This window comes from Aythya ferina, assembly GCF_964211825.1.
Source record: "Aythya ferina genome assembly, chromosome: 5".
NCBI classification, from domain to species: Eukaryota; Metazoa; Chordata; class Aves; order Anseriformes; family Anatidae; genus Aythya; species Aythya ferina.
This window is the reverse complement of record NC_140301.1, coordinates 43,307,286-43,331,210: the sequence shown is the minus strand read 5'-3', so window position 1 is coordinate 43,331,210 and position 23,925 is coordinate 43,307,286. Positions and strand designations below refer to the sequence as shown.

The following is a 23,925-nucleotide window of genomic DNA, read 5'->3' as shown; positions in this document are numbered from 1 at the left end:
TCACATGGGGTTTTGCAAAGTGCTTGAGGTTTTATACCTGCCGAGTGCGAGGTTCAGATCAAATGGGTAAGTGAATGCACTTAAGCCAATTGATCAGAAAGTAAAAGCATGAAAGCTGATTCTATTTTTGTAGCAAGTTTTACAAAAATGACAGGCAGGTTACCCCCGCTAGGCAGCATGGTGTGGCCATGCCTCTCTAGGTGGACTTTGCAGGTACAGCAGAGCTCTCAGGCAGGCAGACCTGGCGGGCACAGCTAAGATCCCAGAGCACTGTGTGAGCACATCTCATGTGCAGCACCTAGACTGTAATGAAGCATCAAGAGCTGCTATGTAAAGCTTCTTTTCTTTTTTTTTTTTTTCTCCAAAAACTTACAAATCTCTCTTTTTGCATGCCGAGAAAGAGCTGATAACTTTTTTGAGTGTCTGAAAAAGCTTAATCAGCAGTCCACTCAGTCTGAATCCTCAAAGGGAAGGATGTCCCTGCCTCTGCTCTCCGGATTGTTTGAAATGCAGCCTTGTCACTTCAGCAGAGGTGAGTCTGTCATTACAGCAGCCCTGTGTCCATCCGGGAGGCACGTGGGTGCACACACACCAACCCAACAGGTCCGGCTTCGAAGCTGGGAAGTGGCCTCTCCTCGGGGCTGAGCAACGCCAGCAGCACTTGCACAGCTGGGCTGCTGCTGGAAAGTTTTCATTTGTTTTCTAAATCTGAACTATTTCAGGTTGTAAGTTGGGCACTTCATGGTGTGGTTTGTGTGCCAGAAGCTGTTGCTGGGTTCCTGAGTCTCTGGTCTGTGCTGGGTGTTAGGAAAGCCAATTGCAGTGTGTGTGTCTTGAATCGTACGCGGAATGCAAACGTGCACTGGTGTGGGTGTGAACCAAGTCAGTTTGGTGACTTCTGGATTTTGTGGCCCTGCTCTTTAGAAGTAGTAGCTAAGGGATTATTTTGTAAGTGCCAGGAATTACAATGAATAGTTTCCCCTGTTTAATCTTACATAATGTAGGCTGTGTGCTTCATATTTTATAATGCATGCCTGGAGAAAAACCTCCTAGAATAAATTTCACGCTTATTTCCTGAATTGTTTTTCCCCCTATGCTGTCATCTAAATGTGACATTACCAGATAAAATCATTTGCTGCATTGAAAAGAGGCCATTCTTAGCACCAAGATGGAGAGAAACTTGTATTTCCTTCGCGGCTCTCCGTCTGTCTGGGAAAACTCTGCAAGTTCACTCCCAGCATCTCCCCTTTTTCCTTCGATGCCTTTCCCACCCAAGCACAGATAGTCCTGACCAATAACTGTGCTCACACAGATAGCCTCCTTTCCTGTGCTGATTGCAACTTTTACTCCTTAGCCCAGAGTTTCGTGCCAATTTGCAATTAGGGTTTTGTTTTCCATGCCATATTTACATAAGTCCGTGAAAACAGTCGTTGTGTTGTAACACTTACAGGGAGACTTCTGTGTATGGGTAGCAAGTAGGTCTGAATATGTTAAACAATCCCCAGGGAGAATTTGTTAGCCAAGTTTTAGAAGTTTTGCCTCTTTATATGAAGCTGGAGGTCCAGCATATTTGGGGGAGGGAAGGAGAAGAACAGGAGTCTTTCATTTTAGCTTTGCTGTATAAAATGCGTATTGCACTAATGCTTCCCTGGAGTGCAGCCTATTCAAACTTCAAATTTGGGGAAAGAAAATCGAAGGAAGAGTAAAATCCAGGATTAAATTCTCCCTTCTTATCTATAAGAAGGAAGCAACAGTGGCTACTGTGGCATAACTTGAGCATCTCATGCTTTACAGTGTGCTGTGAGCCCCCCATGAAGCCTGCCCGCAGGTACTCTGACACGACTTCTGCCTCTGACTCTGTGAGCTGTGTGTGTCAAAAGGCATCCTTTCGGGCACTCGTAATGATAAATGCATTAGCTTCCCAGCTCCAGTGGCACATATCCACTTGTTTGCGTTTTCTTCTCTCCTCCTACCCCTCTGAAAGAAAAAGAAAAGGTTTTCATCCTCAGCGACAGACTTTGCCCTGTTCTTTGAGCCTCAGTGTCACCTATCAGTGTCAGCTATCGTTAGGCTTTTTTGCCTAGCAAACTTCATCTCTGGCAGATAGTTTTGCAAGGTTTGAGCTGCTAATCTGCAAGCATTTTCCAGCTTATTGTTCCTCTATTGAGTTGTGCCAAGCATATTGCTTTGCAAACTAGCAAGAGGAAAGCTCTGCCTCGTGAGGCCCGGTCACTGTGGTGGTTGCTGTTTTGGAAGGAACTGCCTAACAAAGGTAGGGGCTTTAACAAAAGCGGGGAAACTTTAAGCAGAATGCAGTGATCTTGGGATTTGCCCAGGGTTCGGGTTATTCCCTTTTTAAAACAAATTATTGTTATAGCAGTGCTAAGTGTTCAGCGATGCTCCATGCTAAGGCCTGGACCTGCTGCGTGCCCCCAGCTCCATGACAATTCACTGACTCGGAGTCCCCTTGCTTCAGACATGCCTGGAAGAGCTGCTCAGGAAACAAGTGTCCTGACTGCGGGTTGTGCAGAGTGGCCTCTGTCACTTGTCACTCGGGGCAGGCCAACTGAGGAGGGCTGACTGGACTGCAGGTGATAAAAACCCGCTCTGCCCTGTGTTTCACATCTCTTCCCTGGGGAGTCTGAGTGCAAGCATCCTTACTTCATAGCTCTTGGGTATGTGTTCAGTGCAGGCAGAGTTTAATATCTCTTGCTGAGCTGCTGTTAATGCTGCTTCCTTCAACATTTTCATGTTCTTCACATCTCATCTTTGTACACTTCTTGATGAACCTGGGTTAACTTGACATTTGAGGGGATTTCAGAACAATAGATGTGCCTACACACATGCCAGAGATACAATACCTTTGAGATCACGATTTCTCTGTTTGGTGCATACAGCAGCATTCACTTTCCTTTTTCTTCTCTCACTTTTAAAAGAGTCGTACTTCTGTTGGTCCGAACCCTCCATTCTTCTCATTTTGTGCATCCTTTCCAAAATGCCATTGTATAAACTCGTAGGAGTTCCTGGTGAGGTTTTACTGATGCTTTGAGGTATTTGGTGTTCTTGCTGTGACTGACTGCCTGTTTCTCAGGTTATCAATTAGGTGAGAATATCACATACCATTTTTCTTCTCTGCCTGTTGCAGAGAAAAAAAAAAAAAAAAAAAAAACAACAACAAAAAAACAGCACTGATGAGGCTGAAGGTGTTTTTTTTTGCAGGATGATGGTCACTGACCTGTCACGTTACCAGAGCTTTCAACAAAGCACCAGATGTAGGCATCTTGTCGCTTATAAATGCGCTTCTTTTAAGCTCCCTCTTTTATGCACGAACTTTCTGACACGTGTGTGGCCACTGCTGATAAGGCTTTTATCACAGCACTCTGTGTGGTCCAGAAGAGCAATTTCTCCTGCTATCATCTCAAGAGTGGAGCTGAAGGCATACCCTTGAAATCTTTTATTTTCCCCTCTGCTGTGACCACCTCCAAACCACTTTTTGAAACTGAGTGGACTGATTTCAGTCTGTCTTCTGTCCAAAAATCTGTGTCTTTGCCGCCTGTACAGAGCAGAGCTGCTTGTGCCATCTTTGCTGCTGTGGGAGGATTACAGAATGGAGAGCAGATGTGTTCTTGGTTTAAATATTGCTTAGCTAGAGGATAACGTGTTTTCATGGCTAATATTGATTGAGTGGTTCCAGAGGACTGGGGATGCACTTTGAGTAAGTGGAAAGGGTGCTTGGCCAGGTAGTGGCAGGGGCACTGAAGTTGAACAGAAGGCTAATGAGCTAGCAAAACTGAAATGTTGTATGTCAGGCAGGGACACGCAATAAATTGTGGTTTAATTTAAAACAGAACTTTATAGTCTGATGTTACAAGGCCTCATTTCTTACATATAGATGCTGAGCACTTTAATCAAAATAATGGCTGCGATTTTTTTCGCCCTTGACATTGTTGGCTTGTCTGGGTTGATACAACTTGCTTTCTTTGCCAAACCTCTGGATGCTAGCACGCGGCCCTGCGGTGGCTGCTTTACACTTAATTTTTATGGAAGCCTAAAAGAGGCAAATAAATATATAGTTGTGCAACTGCTGCTTATAAAATCGTTATATATACAAAGCATTATTCATAAAATTTCTAAATACCATTCCTTGGCTTGGTTTAAGCTTTAACAAGAAGTTTGAGTGGCATTGACCACAAAGCTCTTTCTCTCTTTCCTGTCCTGATAGTGTTAGGATTGGTGTAGAAAACTTTCCAGGTGTGTGCAATAAGCGTATGTATTGTGTAAGTGGTGGGGAATGGGGTCTGCTCTTCCCACCAAATTGTGTGCCATTGATTCACCAGGGTAGGGTGATGGTGCTGTTCTGCTGCAGCTAAAGCAGCTGCAGGTCCACTCACAGGTACTTGCAGTAGGGTTTCCTTGATGACTTCAGTACGTGGCCCCGTGATCTTTCAAGCCCGGCCAGGATGTGTAAGAAATACTTTGCTGCTGTTGAAACCCACTTGTTTCTAAGGTTGGACCCAGCAGTCGCTACGTGCAGGGGTGTTGAGGAAGCAAGTGAGAAAGAAGCTAGTGATGGCTGCAAATAGCCCGACTATCGGGTAGCTGTAAGACACACCCTTGAGGAAATGCAGATATGCTCCCTTCAGAATATGCATGCATAGAGATCATACCAGTGGTTGTGTTCAAATAAATGCATTGCTTTTAGATAGAGTGCTGCTCTTTCTGGCTGCAGCAGCTTTCAAGTAAACCCGTCTGTGTCTGCACATATGCTCTAAATCCTTTTAAAATGTGAGAATCCGCGCTGCACGTGTTTTAAATTACTGTGTGTTGATGCCCTATAAATAAAGCATACGTGCTTAAGTTGTGCTTCCTATAATAAACTTGTTTCAGCTTTATTGTTTTGGAGCACTTAAAGTTGACTTTGAGATACTGAATTGTCCCACAACTTGCTTAAAATCTAGTGATACAGGTGAAGCGGCATGCAGTTGATCCCAAAAGGGGGTGCTGCTAGAAAGGAGGGATCCTGAGAGGTGGAGGAAAGGCTATAAAGGGGTGCAGCGGGGCTGTACTGGTGAGCAGAGAAAAGTAAGCGTTGGCTTGATGCAGGAGCAGAGAAGTGGGTCACTTATCTAGGTCAAAGTGACAAGATTAACAGCTTTAAAAACTTAATTTCAGCTGATCTATTGGTCCTGATGGCACAGCACCAGTCCCTAAACTTGGGCCCCTATGCGAGGTCATTGAAGCTCCGCGTCTGGAGAGATGTGCAGCCCTCAGAGTCACGGGGAGGCCAGCTCTCCTAGCAGCCATACAGTGCAGGGCTGTGTTTATTTTGGTTTGACCCCTGGATTTTTCTTGAATTTACTTTGGATAGACAGACTTTCATTAGAACTTTAGCTGCTTTATGTCCCAGGCTTGTTTTTAGGGTGGTTTTCTAACAAACAAAATTCTCTCTGTGCAGATCTCACTGGTGGACAAACAGAAAGAGGGCAACTTCCCTCTTGGCAGGTGTCCTTCCTGGGTTTGCCAGGACTGCTGCCCGCCAGCGGGGCCGTGACAAGTCGGTGTTCCTGGGGGAGAAGCCCGAGTGGGCACTGGAGCTTTGGGGGGATTGCGAAATCTCCTGTGTGAGGCACAGGACCGCCGAGTTGGAAAGCTGAGCTGTGTTCTCCGTTCAGCTGCGGGCATCCTGTGTGCCGTCGGTGGAGTCATTAGGACCCCGTCTTAACGCGTGGAGGGTGGGAATAAAAATACCTCCCGCTTCACAGGGCGGCGCGGAGGCCTGGCAGCCAGCAGCACAGCGATGGGAAGCACTGCTGCCTGCCTGGGTGCCTCGGGACAGAGCAGCACATATTTCTCCACGTTGCATCATGCGGCTGTAGTTGCTTGGGTTCGTGCACAGCGCAGCCACGCTCCTGCCTGCGCTGAGCAAGTGAGGGAGGTGCTGGGGGGGGTGGTGTTTGTGCTGGGTTTAACAGAGGGCTCCCGGCTGCTGTTGCGGGTGTGCAGAGTGGCGAAGCCATGGCGCGTTCGCCAAGACGTCCCGGGTTGGTCTTGGTGTGTCAGAACGAGCGGCACCCTCGGGGCTTCGCGTTGCAGGCGGCCTCACGCCACGTCTGTGGTGTTTTTGTCACCATGTGGCTCTAAACGCCGCGCTGGCCAGCAGCGGGCACAGCCGGCCGCCTTCTAGAAACTTCTGCGCTGCCCGGGAGCCGCGTGGCGCCCTTCGAGGCCGCGTGCCCGCGGCTGAGGCGGCTTCGCGCTGTGCTGCCGGACCCGGGGACCCGCGGGCCCCGCTTCCTCAGGGGCTGGCCCCGAGGGGCCGGCCCCGAGCGCCTGCCCCTCGCCGCCGCCTCCGCAGCCCCGCTGCCGCCCGCCCCCGGCTCCCATTGGCGGCTCCCGGGCGAGGGCCGGGCCGGGGAGCGGGGCGGGGAGGCCGGGCCGGGCTGAGCCGAGCCGCGCAGAGCCCGGCCCAGCCCAGCCCCGTTGCCGGACCATGGTCGGGGATCAGTGCAGCCTCCCCGGCGAGCGGCCCGTCCGAGCCCCGAGCCCCAAGGCCGGGCTGAGCTGCAAGATGGTGCTGCAGGCGGTGGGCAAGGTGCTGCGGTAAGGAATGCACCCTAAGGAATTGGGGTTTCTGGCTCCGCTTTTAACAAGTTCAGTGCCCCTCCTCGCTCTGTTGTTTTTTTTTTTTTTTTTTTTGGGGGGGGGTGGGGGTGGCACCATTCGCTGCGGTGTGGCGCCGCTGGCCGCCTCGTAACCCCCCTCGGCCGGCAGCTTGCTGCTCACGCCCTGAGCCTTCCCAAGTTTTTGGTGGCTGCCCTGCTGGCAGCGCCCCCGGAGGGGAATAGCTGGGAGCCCCCGCGGGGCAGTGCTGCCGGGCCGCCTGTGCGGCACCCGCCGCCGTCCGAGAGCAGGGAACCTCCTGCGGCTCAGCAGCAGGCATCGCCCCGATTCGTTCAGCGCGCGTTCCTTCAGTTCCTTCACACAAGCTCTTCCCGTCTCTTCCGACTCGAGTATGTGCAGAAATTGTGCAGAATTTATTCGCTTTTTTCCCCCCAAGGTTTCTTTTCCACGCCTGCTATAAAACTTGTGAAAGCAAGGAGAAGTTGCTGTTGTACATGACGTATTTTGGCCTCGGGAATTCGTAGCAAACCTTTGTCTTGGTGAAGCTGTTACGAGATGGTAGTGATGGGTATTTTGGAGTTTTGTTTACTTTCATGTCTTTTCATTCTGGATTATCTCCATTTAGGGAGTTCTCTAGTTAGAAATGTGAACTCACAAAAACTTTCTTTAGATGCCAGACTGGTTCTCTTATTTCTCTTCTAGAATATGCTTCAGCTGCCTCATCTGACCTCGTGTGTGTTGCTTAATTTTGCTTTTCTTCGGTTTTTGTTCTGTAAAATAAAAACTCATCATATTTTGCAAAGAGCTCAGACAGCATAAGAGCGTAGGTATTGGCTAGGAGCCCAGGTAAATGGTGAGCCTAATCAAAGCTTCCTTATTGCAGAAATCAGGTGCTTAAGAAAAGGGGAGCCTAGCAATGGTGAAAAAAAACAAGCGGTGCCTAGCTCAGGACAGCTGTGGAGGGATTTCTCTGAAGGCAGATATCCACAGTTGAACTTTGTGCACTTTGTTTCTGGTGGAGAAGAGCAGGGAGCTTGACGACGTGGCTGAATGCAGAGGTGCATTGCCAGCCTGGTAAGGAGTGTGACTGGCGTGCACTTGTTGGTGTGGATGTTGTAGCCGTGAAGTCAGATGAATCTCGCACTTGATGTAGTGCAGAACTGCATTTTGGTCTTGTTTCATGGGTGAAACTGAGAACCTTCACCACTCCTTGCCTCTCCTCCACAGGCCACCAAGAACTCGTAGAACTTCACAGTGGACAAGGAATAGAGTGCCTGTCTTTTTCCCTGACTTGTCCTTTATTTCTGTCTCTTAGGGGTTTACTGGTTGTACAGACTTACAAAGCTCACTTGTTCCAGTGAGATGCTTAGCCAGGATGGCTTTCGTCCGTAGCAAACCCATTGCACAGTAGTTAAGTGAGTTGTGTGTGCCTGTAAGTAAGTTCTCTGGAAACTTTCGACATTCCTGTTGCTTTCACTAGCTGGTGGTGTAGGTCCAGGCCCTCCTAGCTGCTGATGCCAAATCATGTGTGTGTCGCAGGCAGGGAGTAACAGTTGCCAAAGGAGAAATTGGCACTGGGAGGAAGCAAGGAGGGAAACAAAGGGATTCACGAGAAGGAGCAGCAGACTTGAGCACCTGGGAAGTGTTGAAAAGCGCGCAGGGCAAGACAGCTGAACCAGAAAGGGCAAAAAATGTAACAAAAGCAACAGATGTGCTCTTAGCCTTTCTAATTAATTTTTTATGAAAGCTACTGTTAGGTTTAATACTCTTTTAAATCATTAGTGATTCAACTGTGAAGAACTCTGGAGATGTTAGTATCTTTCATCACACGGGCTAGCAAACTGTATTTAACTTTTAAGGGATGGGACTGAGACTACACACTTCTAATGATTTTAAGAAATTAAAATACCATTAGAAAAGTGTCATCTCCCCTTTTAAATTAATAGCATAGCTGAGATGAAGTTATGTGTGTTCCTCAGCCCAGTGCTTAATTAGGGCTTTCGTTTCACTTCAGATGTTTTTGAAATACGTTGATCTCATTTTTTCCTTCTCCTGTAATGAATTATATGTAATTATTCACCCTATGGTTGGGGAGGAAGAAAAAACGTGACAAAATGGATGCAATTGTTCTGTTTTTTGTTTTCTGAAAGTTGGTGGTTCTAGAGAGGCGGAAGGGGTAAAGTGAAAAAGAACAATGCAAAAAAAAAAGTATATATATATATTCTATTTAAAAAAAACTAATTGTTCCAGCTTTTTGTAAAGTGGCTGATTGTTGTTAGCCTCCTTGCAGTGGTGTGCTTTTTACTGGCTTTGAACAGCAGCAGTGGAAGGAAAACTCAAAATTCAGCTAGGTGGGAAATCTCCCCTTTTTGGTCCCTGGCTGTGTGCACTCACAGCTCCTCAGAGCTGCGTGCTGGTGACATGTGGACGTGGTTTTCACTGCCCACGTCCGAGCTCGAGTCCTGGTTCAGATGCTCAAGTGCAGCTCAGAACTGCAGCGTTTGTGCCATGGCACTGCAGGTCCTGCACGGATGATTTTCAGGAAATCCTCATCGTGCAGCTTCATTGTCAGTGCTCATCCCTTTAAGCCTCCAGTGGAACCTAGTCCCTGTGGGATAGCTGACTAACCGTCGGTGATACGGTGTCATGGAAGAGGAATAATGAGGGCTGCAGAGTTGTGATGTCATGGTCTAATGACTTCTGATGAAGTACAGGACATTTTACATGTATACGTAGTCCAGGACGAGTGTGGGAATAGGTAGCCTCAACTCCTTCTCATGAGAGGGCTTCCCTTTTTAGAGCAATGTGCAGGGATTGATTTGGAAACCAAACCAGAATCAAGGCACCCTTCCTGTGTAGATGTGCCTGCTGTGGGCAGTACTAATGAAGTGGAATTTTTACAGTCACTTTTCAAGAATTTGTCTTCAGTGATAGTGTGATAAGATTGCTTCCATCACAGATAAGAGGACATGTTTGTGTTGGCACTCTGGAAGGTGCTATACGTTGTTACATCCAACACTTCGAAATTTAAACAAACAAACAAACAAAAAACCAAAGTGTTAAGCATGTTCATGAAACAGGACACGTGTGGACAGAAGCAGAGCGGATTTGCTGTGGCTGCCTCTTCCCCACTGGCTTGCATGGCCCAGGACAGCTGCGGCTGGTTGTCAGCGACACTTAGGTGTATCGGCAGGGCTGAGGCAAATATTTTAAAAATAAATCCTGTTTTATCCTTTTTAAGGTTGAAATGTCTTCCAACAGTTTAGTCTGGCCTACGCTATTAACAAGTAATTAGTGAGGGCTATGTTTTGTGTTACTGCTCTGATTAATGCACGAATCTGAGCAGGGGAGGGGGTAGAGAGGGAGGGCAGGGCAGCGTGCAGGGAAGGGGCTCACAGGCAAAACTATTCAGAACCACGTCAGCTATTTTTATCCTGTTCTTGTCCTTTCTCCCTCCCACAACTTTCCATTGTACCAAAATAGTTCAAAATGTTTATGGTTCAGGGCAACTGACATCAGAAACTGACCTGCTGTGCCTCACCGAATATTTCTGTAGCAGGCAGCCACTGCGCTGCACTGAGCGGCTCGGAAAGGGCAAGAGAGCATCTCGTGCTCTGGCAAAGCACGGCTAGGCACTGGGGGCCTTGCGGCAGCTCTGCTGTGCACAGGAAAGCACAGAGGGGCTTGTGGAGATGGTTCTTTGACACAAGTGCCTGCCACGGTGACAGAGCGGGTCCTGATGGAGGTAGGCCCTGCAGCCTCACCAGGCCCTTCAGAGTCCCTCAGCGCCATGCGTAGGGAGCGAAGTCGCTGCGAAATTCATCAAGTTGTGCTTGAAAGTGTGCCTGCTACAAGCTGTTTGGTGCCCTGTACAAGGCACCAAACAGCCTCGGCTCCTTCTGGAGTGTGGGACTTGAAGCTGTGCTCTGGGAGGAGGCCGTGTCTCGTTAGGCCTGTGTGCCAGGCACTCCTCCATTTCTTTGGAATCGTTGTCACTGGTGTTTACTGCAGGAGTGTCACAATCCCGCTGTGTGTATGAAGCTTGGTAAGCCGTGTACGGTGTACTGGCTTAATGGAGAAGCCAGTCTGTGTTCATTCAGAGGTATTTTACAACATCGAGCTGTATTTTGGTTGTGTTCTACATCCGGTGAGCAGATAGCCAGAGGGAGATGACTGCTGACATTCCTCTGTGTGTTGAAATAACCCTCTAAGGTGTCTCCAGAGCTAGTCTAAGTTAGTGGAGCCCATTAACACCGAAGTTAGGCTGTTTGAACTTGTCTGAAAACGTTTGTTTTCCAAGTTTGTTTCTGTTTAGTGCTCCTACACTTCTTTCAATAACAAAAGTGTAGGAGACGATGGGGATTGGTTATAGCAGATGCTCCCTGGGTGAAAAGAACATTGTAGATATCTCTAATTCCTTTTAATTTTTTTTTTTAAAGTAGAAAAAAAAAGAATTGTCTGTGAGTGCAGCTGGCTGTGCTCAGAAAGACAGGTAGTGACAGAACATAACTCTTAAAACAGTTGAAATACCTGAAAAACAGCTAAAATACACCCCAAAAAAATATCCCATCATGCCATGCAAAGCTGATAGAATTATTGAAGAAAGGTACCTTGGGCTTCTTCACAGTAACTTCAATGCCAGAAAAGATGTTAGGTGTCCTTGGTAGCTCCTCTCACACTAGCCACTTACCGAAATTTGCTGTTCAGGCCGACGTAGCCATGTATCCCAGATCCAGAACAGCAGAGGCTTACAGGGACATATGCTGACGATCAGCAGGATGCATTTGGCAAGACTGGAGAAAGGAAATTTGTGCTGAACTAGGTCTTCCTGACTCCTCGTTATACAAAGTCCTCGGTTACAACGTGACTGCCTTTTTTATTTTCTTCAGAACTGACCTGCTCAGGGAACAGATAGGGTCTTGACCATCTGTATGGGACAGAGGGGAAATTGCATTGTCTCAGTTGGAATACTTTCTTTTCTGTTGTTTTTCAGTGTACAAAACCTGTCTTGTTACATCATTCAAATGCATCAAAATGAGTGTTTTTTTTCCACATCTTATTTAACAGGTGAGCTAAGTATATCTGTTAACTGACTTGAGTTACAAGCTTTCTGAAAGGGATTCATATTGATTTTTGAAGTAGGGATTTAAGTGTTGAGACTGGATCACCCAGCGGTGATATTTAGCTGCTCTCTTGAGAGAGACTTCCTTCATAGGAGATCATCTTTCATTTCTTCGCGGTGAGATGGCTAATGCAGCTGTGCACCAGTAGGCACGGCTACATCCCTGCGAAACCACTGTGATCTGCCCCTTGCTGCCAGGAATTGAAACGGGGCTTCTCAGGCAAGCACACAGCCTTGGTTGAAAAGAGTTAGTCATGACCACCCCTTGTTTTGAGGTGTGATGCTGGGTTGGAAAAGCTGCTGTAAAGCATGACTTCACGTTGCGTTTTGAGCAAGAAGCTTAAATACCAGTCTCTGCTTGTGTGAAGTGATTAATTGTAAGTCCCTGCGAGCAGCTAAAGGTATTGCTTGCCATTTGCACGTGCAGCCAAGGGAACGAAGCTAATTCAGCACACAACCGTTCATCTAATTCTAATATTTGGCTTGGAAAATTACTAGTCTTCCTTAACCAATTCCTTGCCTCTGCTTTCAGTGTTTAATTAAAAGAACAAGCAAGCAAGCTCTTGAAGGTAATGCTACAAGTTTGAATGCATCTATATTCTTGTGTTTTTTTCTGGTCACTAATGGGTCAGTATGTGTCTATAGAGGTGCCTCTGCTGAAGCTTTTCAGTCTCCCTTGGAGTATCCTGAAAAGTAATAAATTAGTCAGGAATCACTACTGTCTCATAAGCTAATTAACAGTGGTTGATCTAACTGTACCAGTAATTAAACTATTATCCACCCTATTATTGTTTCAATCATTCATTCAAATATAATTTTCTTTGACCCATAATTCTGTAGAATATATTTTAAATAGATCAGTCTTCCTCTGTTGTACATAAAGCAAAATTTTGAACTTCTAGGAACTATTGAAAGGGCTGTATTATTGGTGACAAAACCGAACAGACAGCATTGCATCATTCTTTTGCAAAGCAGTTTAAAAATTAACTAATGGCTAGATTACTGAATGCTTTGTACATATTATTCGTTAATGAAAGCTATCCAATTACGATAATGCTTTAATTCCTTTTACCTTCAACTCTCTCTTACCTTGTGAGGGGAGACAGTTTGTGTCATCTTACTAAAAAAATCAAAGAAAATTCATATTAAGACTGAAAGGTACTGTTTCTTATCGCAAAATCTCATCAGGACAGGTGGGATTTCCCTGAACTAACTTTGATTTACATTTCAAGAAAAAATAGTAAGGAAAAAAGAATAGGTTTGGTTTTGTTGGTTTGTTTTTTGTTTTTTTTTTTGGAAAGCTACCATTGAGTGACCATGACCTGTGATAACTTCTAGCAATCAAATGTTCTTTCTAATAAAAATGCTGTAGTTCACTTCAACTGTAAGAGATGAATTTGTCAAGCTTGCCAAACAGTGGATCTGAATTTCACATGGGGCTTCTTCACATCGGTATTTCTGTGCCCAACCTGTTCAGTAGTGGCTCTGTAGGTAAATGAACTCACAGCTATGTGCCAGTACAAATGCTTTGCAAATAAGTTCATGAGTGCAGGCATGCAAAATTGCTTGTGAATCCTGAAGACAACCTGTAATTTTCCCCCTGCTCTGTATCAATAGACTTTATATTGTTTACTCAAGATCCTACACAAAGACTAAGATATTAGAAGTAATAGATAGGTTTCCAGCTGTGTTTCTATGTATGCTCCCACTTGTGGTGCACTAGTGCTCTTCCGGCCTAGTAAATCCTACATTCTTTTAGATGTGAAACACTGTTTATCTGAAGGATTCAGCTGTTGAAATCCTGCCTACTGTGTGATTACACAGAGATGATGTTTTCAAAGGTGGAACTGTATCTGTAAGGAAGTAGCAAAACAGAGGGCAGAACTTGATTGCGCTCTTCCCAACCAAAGTAGCCAATGTAGCCTTCCAATGCCAGTCACGTTTTATGCCTAAATAATCACAACTTGCCCTGTTCTGCCAGAAATAAAGACAGCCCTTCAGTGTTCCTCGCCTCTGGGACCACGCTCAGCTGCCAGCTGCCGTGCTGCAGCACGGTGAGAAGGATTTATCTGTGGAGAGCACCGACTGGGAGCAAGTATTCCCATTAACTGTTTGGGGACTGCGTCACGCAGCCCATATTGCTGCCCTCCGTACTGTGGTTACCAAACATACCATAAAGCACTTTGTACTGGTAAGAATTGAGAAGTATTTCAGATTCCAAGTACATCAGACGGTACCATGCTTTGCGGGACAGGTGAGGTGGTGAGCTAGGCTCGCCCCTCTGACATACCTCCTTTGCAGGTTTTCTTTAGGCTGTGGTGGTACCTAAAGCTAGTTAGTACTGGTAGGTGAGTATTGGTGTGGGAAAAGGGCAGCGAGGAAAGTAAAACCATACAAAGCCAAACCTGTCTGCACCCTGGTGCTCTGAGCAGAGTAGGCTGTCTGCAGTTGTGTGTCTTGGGCTGTATAGCAAGAAGTCTGCGTGCTAAAGCCAGGTTGCCATGGAGAAATAATTCCTTGCTCTTAAAGCACGGTTTTACCCTGAAAAGCAACTCTGTGCGAGCTTCATTGTGAAATCCGACGTTTACGAGGCCGTGAGGTTTCCAAATCAAATTTGCTCAGTTTGGAAATAAAAAGATAGCTTTGCAATCTGCCAGCTCTACAAACTGCCTTTGGCTCGGAAGATAACAAGCGGCGTCTTCAGTGGCTCCTGTGCGCTGGTGGTGAACTCCCTCCCCGCAAAGGTGAACCCGAGTGTACTGCGTGTGCTCCCCTGGAGAGATAGCAGGGCTGCCTCGGAATGGCTGGGAGGAGTGGCTGCTGCCAGAACTTGAATTTAACCATAACGCAGAAGTCAAAACAGCTCTTCTTTAAGTGTATTCCAGTGGAAGATTGCAGGAGAGAAAGTAACAACAACAAAAAACCTGCCTAAGTTAATAGACATGTCTGAAAGCACACGGGTAATAGATACGTTAATTAAGTTTCCACGGTTTTACTTCAGTACCTCTTACATTCTGCAAGTTGAAAGAAAATGTAAAACCTTGAGAGGTATGGGTTTTTTCCTTGTTGATAATTGGGCTGCTTTTACTTTTTCCTTGTTCTCGCAAACGCTTGTGCTGGCCTCCAGAATTCCAAGTCATGTTGAATAAACACAACAACAAGCCTGGTAGGCCTGTATTTGCCTTCTCCGTAGTGTAAAAGGTGTTAAGAGCCACCCTAAAACTTTGCTTGTGTTCAAATCTTGGTGCAGGTCACCTGTCCTTGTGGTTCCTCCTCACAGCTCCTGCTGTGAGAGCTTTCCCCCTGCAGCACACAGTCCCTGGGCAGCAGTAGGCTCTGCATCTCAGCTCTTCTCTGCTCTGAGCTTGGTCCTCCTCCTTCCCCCGTGTGTTTTAATTAAAGAACTTCAAGCCGTGCCATGGATCTCTGCCTTGGATTGAGATGTTTTCCAGCATACAGAAAAAGCTATTAATCTCCACTGACTTTAAAAGGGTTTGAGAGAACCGGCTCACGTGTAAACATTTACATGCGGAGCTGTTTGATGAGATGAGTCCTGGTCCTGCTGCCCAGCTGCAGTGCGGGGTATATTTAGCACGAGGAGGGCAAGGAAGTGTTTGTGTTGCTGTAACACAAATGGTGTTTTCCTCTGAGGGAGGCGAGGACGCAGGAGCATCCTTATCTTGGGGCTGACAGCTTTGGAGTGTGTGCCTGGGAACTCAAAGGAGCTGCATGGTAACCAGACAAACCCCAGAGCCCAGCACTCTGGTCACTGTTTTCAGCTGGAAAGTTTGTGGAAAAAGTTGTGAAAGGGCCGGGTGGAGATGCTGCTGGAGAGAGCCACGGCAGCAGGGCCTCTGCTGTCCCTTCATGCCCCATGCTGGGCCCTGCTCGGGGCAGGAGGCATCGCACGGGGCAGAGCGCCCAGGGTGCTGCCTTCTCCAGCAGCCCATTGCCCTCCTGCTCAGGTTTTGCTTTGCCTTCAGAGCTTGCCCACAGCTGGAGAGCTGAGAACACCGCCACGACAAGGAGGAACACCCCTGAGCCTGTCACACGCTCAGGCCTCTGGCGCAGCGCTGTGCTCTGCACCTGGTTCCGGGCGCTGGGTGAAGGAATAGTTGCGGCACGCCGACTGTGACCTGCTGCATCTCTCACCACAGCCCCCATCTGGCTCCACGTGGAGGTCCTGAGAATAAACATGAGGGAAGATGTGTCCTTTTACTTTCCTAAGCCTTGGATTACCAAAAACCGGGCCTGTGCAGGGTGGTTGCTTGGGTAGGACAATTCTCTGCGTTCCTGCTGGCGAATGGCTCCCTCTCACTTGCGTCACCAGTAAATGCTCTGCTCTGCTGCCACGGCTCGCTGGGGCTCTGCCCCCTCGCTCGCTGCCTGGGGGGCAGCGCCCACCCCAAGGCCCCCGTGGAGGCAGCGGGAGGTCAGAGGCGCGCTCTGCTGCTCGGGGAGGAGTCCTGGCAGGTACCGGAGAAGAAAGGGAGCCCCAGCGCAGCGTGCCTCACCACAGGAATGCACACTGTGCCTTCCTGCAGCCCTCACTGAGCCCTTCGCAAGCCCAGCCTTGCCTCCAGAGCTGCTCTTCCCAGAGCTGCACTATGGAGAAAAGGGGGGGTCCTGTGGCCACCAGCACCTCCTGGGGAGTTGTTGGCCTTCAGGAGGCAAATGACATGCAGCTGCCACGGCAGGGGAGCAGGCAGAGGAGAGAGACCCGGGGAAGGGAAGGGAAGCCGGAGGCACGGCGTGGGCAGGTGCCCCGTGTGCCCCTTGCTTTGCCAGCAGCACCAGCTGGAGCTGGGTTTGGCCCTGCCGAAGCGTTTTGGGCTTTGTGCTGAGAAGCAGCGTTATGAAATGAGGTTATGGCACTTGTCGTCCTTAACATGCCTGCCATGCCTTGGCACCGGCTGCGCCGCGCAGCATCCGGAGGCCGAGCACAGATTCCCTTTTAAGGCAAAGAGCCACTCTGAGAATCCCGGGGAAAAAGTTTCCCTGGCATGGAGGGTACATTCTTCTTCCCTCCTCCCCTTAAGTAAACTATTAGTAACGTTGAAAAACAGAACAAAAATGAAGGAGCAGGGCCAGAAATGCTGCCCAAGGCATTTTATTCGGCGCGGCCCCCTTAGAGCCGTGCTGTAACCTGGCCCCGGGGCTGACCCAGGGCAGGAGCTGGGAGGAGCAGAGCTGGGGTCCCGGGGTCTGTCGGGGACCTGGGGCGAGAGGAAACGGGAGCGGAGACGGCCTGGAAGTGCACAGTCTCCTTCCCATCCCCAGGCCCTGGAGAAACAGCCTGACCACAGCAATCCGTGAGCAATTGTCTAGCAGGATGCAGTGGGTTTGGGCTTGCGTCCTAATACCTTGCAGTCTCCCTTCCCCCGCTGACAGTCTGTTCTTTCCCAGCCCTGGACGTGGACGTCCAGGGTTCGTGGTCTGGGCGTGCTGTCTCGTGGCGTTTTCAGCTGAAGGCTTAGCGCGGGTCTTGGCTAAAACAGGAGCTGTGACTGCAGAAAGCTCTCCGCAGGGGGACTAGATCTGCATGGTTTTAAAAGAAGAGGGAAATACAAACACCATCCCTTGCTTTCAGCTGCAGTGAAGTTCAAACAAGGCTTTTAATTCTGCCTTTCGTGCCTGCCGTACAGAGAAATCAAGGCACTGCGTTCCCAGAAGGTGACCTTCAGGTGACTGCAGCCTTTAAGCCTCCAGCCCTTTTACTTCTCAGAGGGCAAAAGACTGTGTCCTGCTGTGGGAGATGGGGTGGCTGGGGTGGGAAAACAGCGTCTGAGAGTTTGTAGCTGGAGTGACCTGCTGCTTCGCTGCTCGTGCTGGGAGGCTGCTGCTGGGAATGACATTTTAGCTCATAAAACTGTTTCCTTCCTGCCATGAATAGGTTCTGGAGTCCCATAGTTGCACAGAGCGTTTCTGACCAGAAATGAACTGATAACTTCTTTCCGGTAAAGTGCTATGGAAAAAATAGCAGATAAGCCAAGCTGGGAGCAGTCAGCCTGCTTTTCCTTGCAAAGCCACAGCCCTCAGGGTGGCTGAGAGCTTTGGTGCTTTCCTTTCTGCACAGGGGAGCGCGTTAGAGGGAAAGGGTGTGAGGGTTCAGAGTTCTTACTTTCAGATGTTTTGTTTGCTCTCCTGCTCTACCACTGCCTCTGATTCCTTGCCCCAAGAAGGAAAGGGGAGAGAAACTGCAGCGAAAACCTCCAGCATGCTTTTAATTTTGAGTTACAACCCCCTGTTCACTGCGAGATGTAAAAGTGTGAAAGTGGTTGTAAGGATTGGCCTAAGGGACGCCGCTGAGATGTTGGCTCGCTGCCTCTCTAACTCTGCGTTGGCTGGTGTTGTAAGAAGCTAACCCCCATCCTCGGATTACCGAGAAAGTGGGTTTTGGCAAGAGTACTTTGTAATGCTTCATCTGTGGAGGATATTTTAAAACATGGTGTTTCAGAAGGAAAGGAAAAAATGACAGGATGAAAATCAAAGGTTGAGCTAGTTTGATACCCGCCGTGATGTGGCAGGCTGGAGGAACACCGGGGCGAGCTGTGATGCGGTGTCACTGTTGGGACTCTCTCTCAGGAGGCTGTTTCCCATGGTGGTGTTTTGGTCAGGAATGCAGCATTTCAACCCTAAAATTTTCCTGCTTGTGAACCATGTAAATCATAAAGCATAAGCTAAATTACTTAAAAATAGCCTCCTAAAACCTTAGGAATATGTTTTTTATATTTTGTAACGTTCTGTGGGCTTCTTGTTTTTGATCTTCCTTAAAACAGATTTGTCCTTTTGTGCTGCTTCTGTACGCAGTGCTGTGAGCCTCAGGCTCTCACTCTCCTCTCACCAGCACCGAATACATCAGCTAGATCGTCACACCTGAGAAATGTTCTTTTCTGAATTTGCTGGTGATTCCTGGAATTATACCAGTTAACCTTGGGTAATAAATAGGAGCAGTTATTAAAAAATATTAACCGCAAAGTAAGCGTCTTTGTGTTGCAAGGTTCATCATCTGTGGCAATTTTCATCCCCGCAGACCTGAGGTGCCTTGTGAGTTTTGAAGTTTGCAAGCAGGGAGAAATTCGCCACTTGAGGCCTGCTGGACTTGCTCTGTCGATTTTCAAAGAGAAACCAGCATCACCTGGCTGGGACCTGAAACTGGCGCAGGATCCAGAGGGCACAAAGTTTTGCCTACAGCTCTGGTTCCTTGCCATTATGTTTTTGGTAGAATATATATATATTACTTTACTCTTTTAAAGTCACTTCAAAGTGACTTTAAAGTCTTTCTCAAGTCACTCTCCCATATGGTGTTTGTTTCTGGAAACAAACAAACAAAATAACCTTGGATTTGCCACATTAAGAAGAAAAAAAGGCACTGGTGACTTGTATTTTAAAAAGAAAAACTAAATGGCCATTCACCCCAGGGTGTAGAGAGCTGGGTGTGAAAGGTGTAGGGGATGGTGACTGAAGCCTCATGGTTTGACCCTGAGCAGGCTGCAGTTTTCGAACTGGTGTCAGAAACTGCCCAGCCTGCTGGAGGTGGCAGGATGGGGTTAGAGCAGTGCTGGGCAGCTGGTTGTCTCTGGGAAGAAGGAATCCTGAATTGGTAAAGATGATCTTAACATGCGTGATCAGTTTAGTGAAGTTTGGCATTTCCTAAACCACGGGCACCCCCTGTGTGATCCAACTTGTATTAAATGCGGCTCACATACCAAAACCGTGGATGCCTGGTACGATTCCAAGCAATGTGAACCAAATCGGGTTAAGGAGCGTGTCCCTGCTGTGGACACTGTGTCCCTGACACGTCTTCAGCTGAATCAGATTGCTGCCCCTGTGCTTCTTTTGAAACAAGCCATATCAGTTGAAATGGAAGCACGTCCTTAGTGTTTGTACAGTGAATAAACTTTGAACCTTGCAGCCAGTTTCTGGTATGAAAGGGGAATAATACTTTCCTCCTATGGTTTTAAAACTAAATACCTGGATGGTGCTTTGAAGATGCTCCAAAGAAGGTTTTTTAGACCAAGAAACTACCGGGCATCTGATCAAGAAGGAAATGAGAGAGATCTTGATTAACTGAGACAGGCTAACAGAGCAACCTGGGAAATTGGCATTTGTGCTCGATCTTAACGAGGCGGTTAGTCCAGGAAAAAGATCATCGTGGCCCAGCGGGCCCGTGAATCTGTGGTGTTGCCTTACACGTCTCTTTCTCCAGTGAGATCCAGGCAAGCTTCCAGCCGCTGTGTTTTCTCAGGTGAACACGAGGCTGAGGACGGGACCCGGCAGGAGCAGCAAGGAACGTTCCCTCTGGCTGGAGCCGGTTCGTGGAAGCTGCTGTTACAGTGCTTAGCATGAGCGACCTCTCTTGTGCCATCTCCCAGCCCTTCTCCCTCTCTGAAGCTTCTTCCTGGGCGTGACTTGGCCTGTGGCATCGTACCCGACCAAGTGCCTAACACCACACACACACAAACCTAGCCTGGGACTTAGCTGAAGGATTAGTTTGCTCTCTGGTTTACCTGCCAATGAAAGCTGCTCAGTGCTGTCTCCTTAGCTCCCGGAAGATGTCTCTTTCCTGAACTAGTAGCCAAGCACGGATAGGCAGGCTTTGGGCTAACCTTGGCAGACCTCCACCATGGTGCTGCATCGCAGCTCTTCCTGCAGCTGCTTTGGGGTTGCATTGATCTGACACGTAAGTGCTAAGATACATCGAGCAGAATTCTTTTTCTTTTTTTTTTTTTTTTTTTTTTTTTAAAAGAAAAGCACAGATAAACAGAAATCAGGACTTCTGTAGGCTTCAGTAATGTTTTGAAAGGCACTGCCCTTTTTGTGGTCTTGCATGACATTTAGTTACGTTTTCCAGTAAATAATCTGTAGGTGATGGATTGTGGTGTTCCCTGGGCAGAGCAGTAGGTCTCCACAGCGCTTGACACTTTTCCTTTCTCTGAAGGCAGGCTGAACGAGCTGGTTTTGAACGTGCTGCTTTATGCTCACTGCTGTAGTCTTCACTTACGAGGGTGTTCTGGGACACCTCAGAAATGGCAACATGTAATTTCTCATATTTGTGTGCTTCAAAGTGAAAAACTGAGGAAGGCCTCTTGCATGTAAGCCAGGCAGCACGAAGGGAATAACGGGTGGTTTGGTGGTTCTCTTTGCACACCGGGAGTTGGCTCCAGGTAGGTGGCGTTTTCTTAGAGGCCTCTGAAACAGCAGTTTGGAGGGAGGGGAGAGCAGAAGCAAGGAAGCAGACCGCTGGGCTTTTCTTCTGGTACTTCTGGTAAGTGTGAATGTCTGAGCCTTGGTTTATCTGGAACACAGAGCTGTTACTTGTTGACTCTTCATCACAGAGAAACGTGTTTCTTAAACTGTTTTCTCCGTACTGCTGTATGCTCCAGCTTTGTAAGTCTGTAAAGAAAATGCTTTAGTATTGACCACTATTGACAGTTTCTAACCTAAACCTACAGTTTTGCAACACAGGCTGAGCATGATTAAATTAATACTACAGAGTCTGATTTTACAACCTGAGTTGTGTCTGAGGGAAGATGTGTGGTCTGATTTAAAACCTGGCGATGTTAAGACTGGAGTTTCTGTTGTTTGTACTTAAAACACTTGAGCCGTGTAACACCCCAAGCAGGTCAGGAAGATCTGCTGGTAGAAACAATTTTCTGGGGTCTTGTGTTAGTCCTCAGCAGCTGCAAAAGGTTAAACAGAAGTTTGTGCTGCAGATGGTGCTCGGACATTCGAGTTTCAGTGGTGTGAGTAGAACCCCCTGGGTGTCGGTGACACCTGTGAGTAGGGGCCTCGTTGCAGGCTCAGTGATGGAAGTCACGAGCCCAGCTCTTTCTTAAACCCAGGCAGAGCCCTGGGAAGCTTCTGTTTGAGGCCATTTGCTTCTGACTGAGGCCGTTGTGGACAGACTTGCAGCCTGTTGAGAAGCGCCTGCAGGTACTAACGTGTGGGAATGAGTTGGTTTTGTAAAAGGACCACGTGTAATCAGCACATTTGTGAACTCCATCTAGCACTGAATGTTTGTTGGGTTTCTTGGAGAGAAGGTGCTGAAGGGAGGACAGGGTAAAGGCAATGCACGTGCACTCACTGGAAGGTCTGCCTCGGCCTCCCGTTCCTGCCCTGCGTGCATTCCCTCCGTGGCCTGGTTCCGTCACCTCCCCGTCCCTCCGTCTTTGACCCCCGTCCCCTCTCCCCCTCCTCTCAGGAGCTGCTCTAAGCTGACATGGTGCAGCCCTGACCCGGGGACCTTGGTTTGTCCTGGAGTAAAGCAACGATACAAACTCTGCTCTGTCTGTGCTGCTTTGCACTGATAGCTGTCCTCCCCGGGTGGTGAACGCGGTTTGTCAAACCGGCCTCTCACACTGAAGGTATTTTCCGCCTCAGTGTTACTGACCTGTAACTCTCCTTAGCTTCTTAAAAGATGAACTTCTCCTTCAGTGTCAGAATCCTGCTCCTCCCCCTAGATAAACAAACAAAATGGGAAACCACCCAGCAGAAAAAACCCACAGCCTAGGAGTATCTCCTGGGTTGCCTGTAGCATTGCCTGTCAAAGGCCCAGTGAAGGCACTGCAGGGAGCGTGCCAGGCCTGGCTGTACCAGCCTAGGAGTAAGGCAGCTTGTGCTTGGAATTAAGCAAATCAGTGCCCTCGGGTATTTTTGACTAGCTCAGGGCCAAGCGCATGGTATCAACTGGATTTATGGTGTTTGCTGTCAGGGTAAGGTGGTTTCAAGTCTTAACATGGCATTCCTGCAGAAGGAAGAGGACAAACATGTTGCTTCACCTATTATAAAGTCGGGTTACAGGCTAGCCAGCGAGACTGTTCCTTCATGCCATTCTGTTTTCTTTGGGTATTATCAAGTTCTGTGAAAACCTGCAGCCTCACGCCCAAGCAGAAATGAAGGGCACAGAATCATACCTTTAAATACCTTCAAGGCCTTCCTGCAATTCTTTCATGGATGTTTCTTTCTTATCTACAGGTCATTTTTACATGGTGAGGTTCAAAAGCTATCTTGCAGACGTAAGGGTTTGAAGACAAGAATACTTAGCTAAGAACCGGGATCTAAGACATCCCTTTGGGCACCAGCTGTGAGAATTAGTCCAGGTTGCCTCATTAAATCATCCCAAGGGACGTATCTTGCAGACTTCCTTTGATTTGAAGGGCATTGCAGTGGAAAAAGGAGATGGCAGGGAAATGTGCAAGAGAAGTAACTACACAGTAAACTGACTGGTCTTTGTGAATACTGGTTTTAGTTTATTCTCCCACTGTAAATGTAGCCTTTTAAAGGATATTCCTGTCACAGGCACCCCCTCTAATGGTGACGTTCTCATGAACGTGTGGAAGTGCAGCAGGACCGTCTTTTCCCTGCTGGAGAACTCTTTATGATGGTTCCTGTGCGTCTGTGGCTTGTGAATACGTTGCGAGGGTGTAAGTGTGTGTCCTACTGCTGTCATGAAGCTTTCCTTGATTGCTCCTTGCAGGCGGCCTTCCTTCCTCATCAAAAAGTCCCTCCAGTCTTAGGTTACTGCTTAGAGGGAAGTATGACAAGGCTCAACCCAAGTTCTAGGCAGTAACCAGTGGTGGTCCCGGTAACTGAGCTGTAGTAAGCGATGGCAGGTGTTCCTTTCTAGTAGAAGGCAAGTCAAGGTCTCTCCCTGCTACAGCAGTGCTGAAGATGTGGACCATGAGTCATTCTGAAGATGGGTTTAATGTACAGATCAGTAAGGAGCCCGTAAAAAGAGTAATACAAAGAATTATACTTTCTTTGGGGAAAGCACTGACGCGTAGAACACCATTCCAGGAAAAAATGTGCACCCCAACCTCATAGCAAAAATCAAGCACTTATCTTAGGGGCACAGGTGGAAGATTTTCTAAGTGTGCTAAGAGCCATAATGTGAGGTCAATTTCCTTTGGATGGGATCCAGATGAGTTTCAGCAGCAAACTTAACACACTCATCTGCAAAGTTGGGCGTGTCTTGATTTCACAGATTCTTAAAAACCTGCTCTTTAACCAAGAAAATCTGGCATTAAAGAAGACAGCATCTCCCTGTGTGTATGTGATAACGCACAGTGAGTATTGCTTACTGCACGTGTCCCACACCATGAAACACATCTTCTGTTTCTGGTTAGCTGGAATTTTTAAGGAGAAATGCATGGATTTGCAGCTGTTTGACCACACAGCCT

General features: G+C 47.7%; 1 protein-coding gene across 5 annotated transcripts in view; it reads left to right on the top strand.

Moving 5' to 3' along the window:
- MOB2 (MOB kinase activator 2) overlaps positions 1-23,925 on the top strand; it is a 112,637-nt gene that overhangs the window by 76,829 nt on the left and 11,883 nt on the right. The window contains exon 1 of one of the 5 annotated variants that reach the window (XM_084520600.1): positions 6,432-6,600. The exons of the other annotated variants lie outside the window; for them this stretch is intronic. Within the exon in view, the coding sequence (XP_084376726.1) occupies positions 6,491-6,600 (110 nt within the window). The 5' untranslated portion in view covers positions 6,432-6,490. Of the gene's footprint in view, positions 1-6,431; positions 6,601-23,925 lie in introns of those variants that run through there. 5 annotated transcript variants of the gene reach the window in all.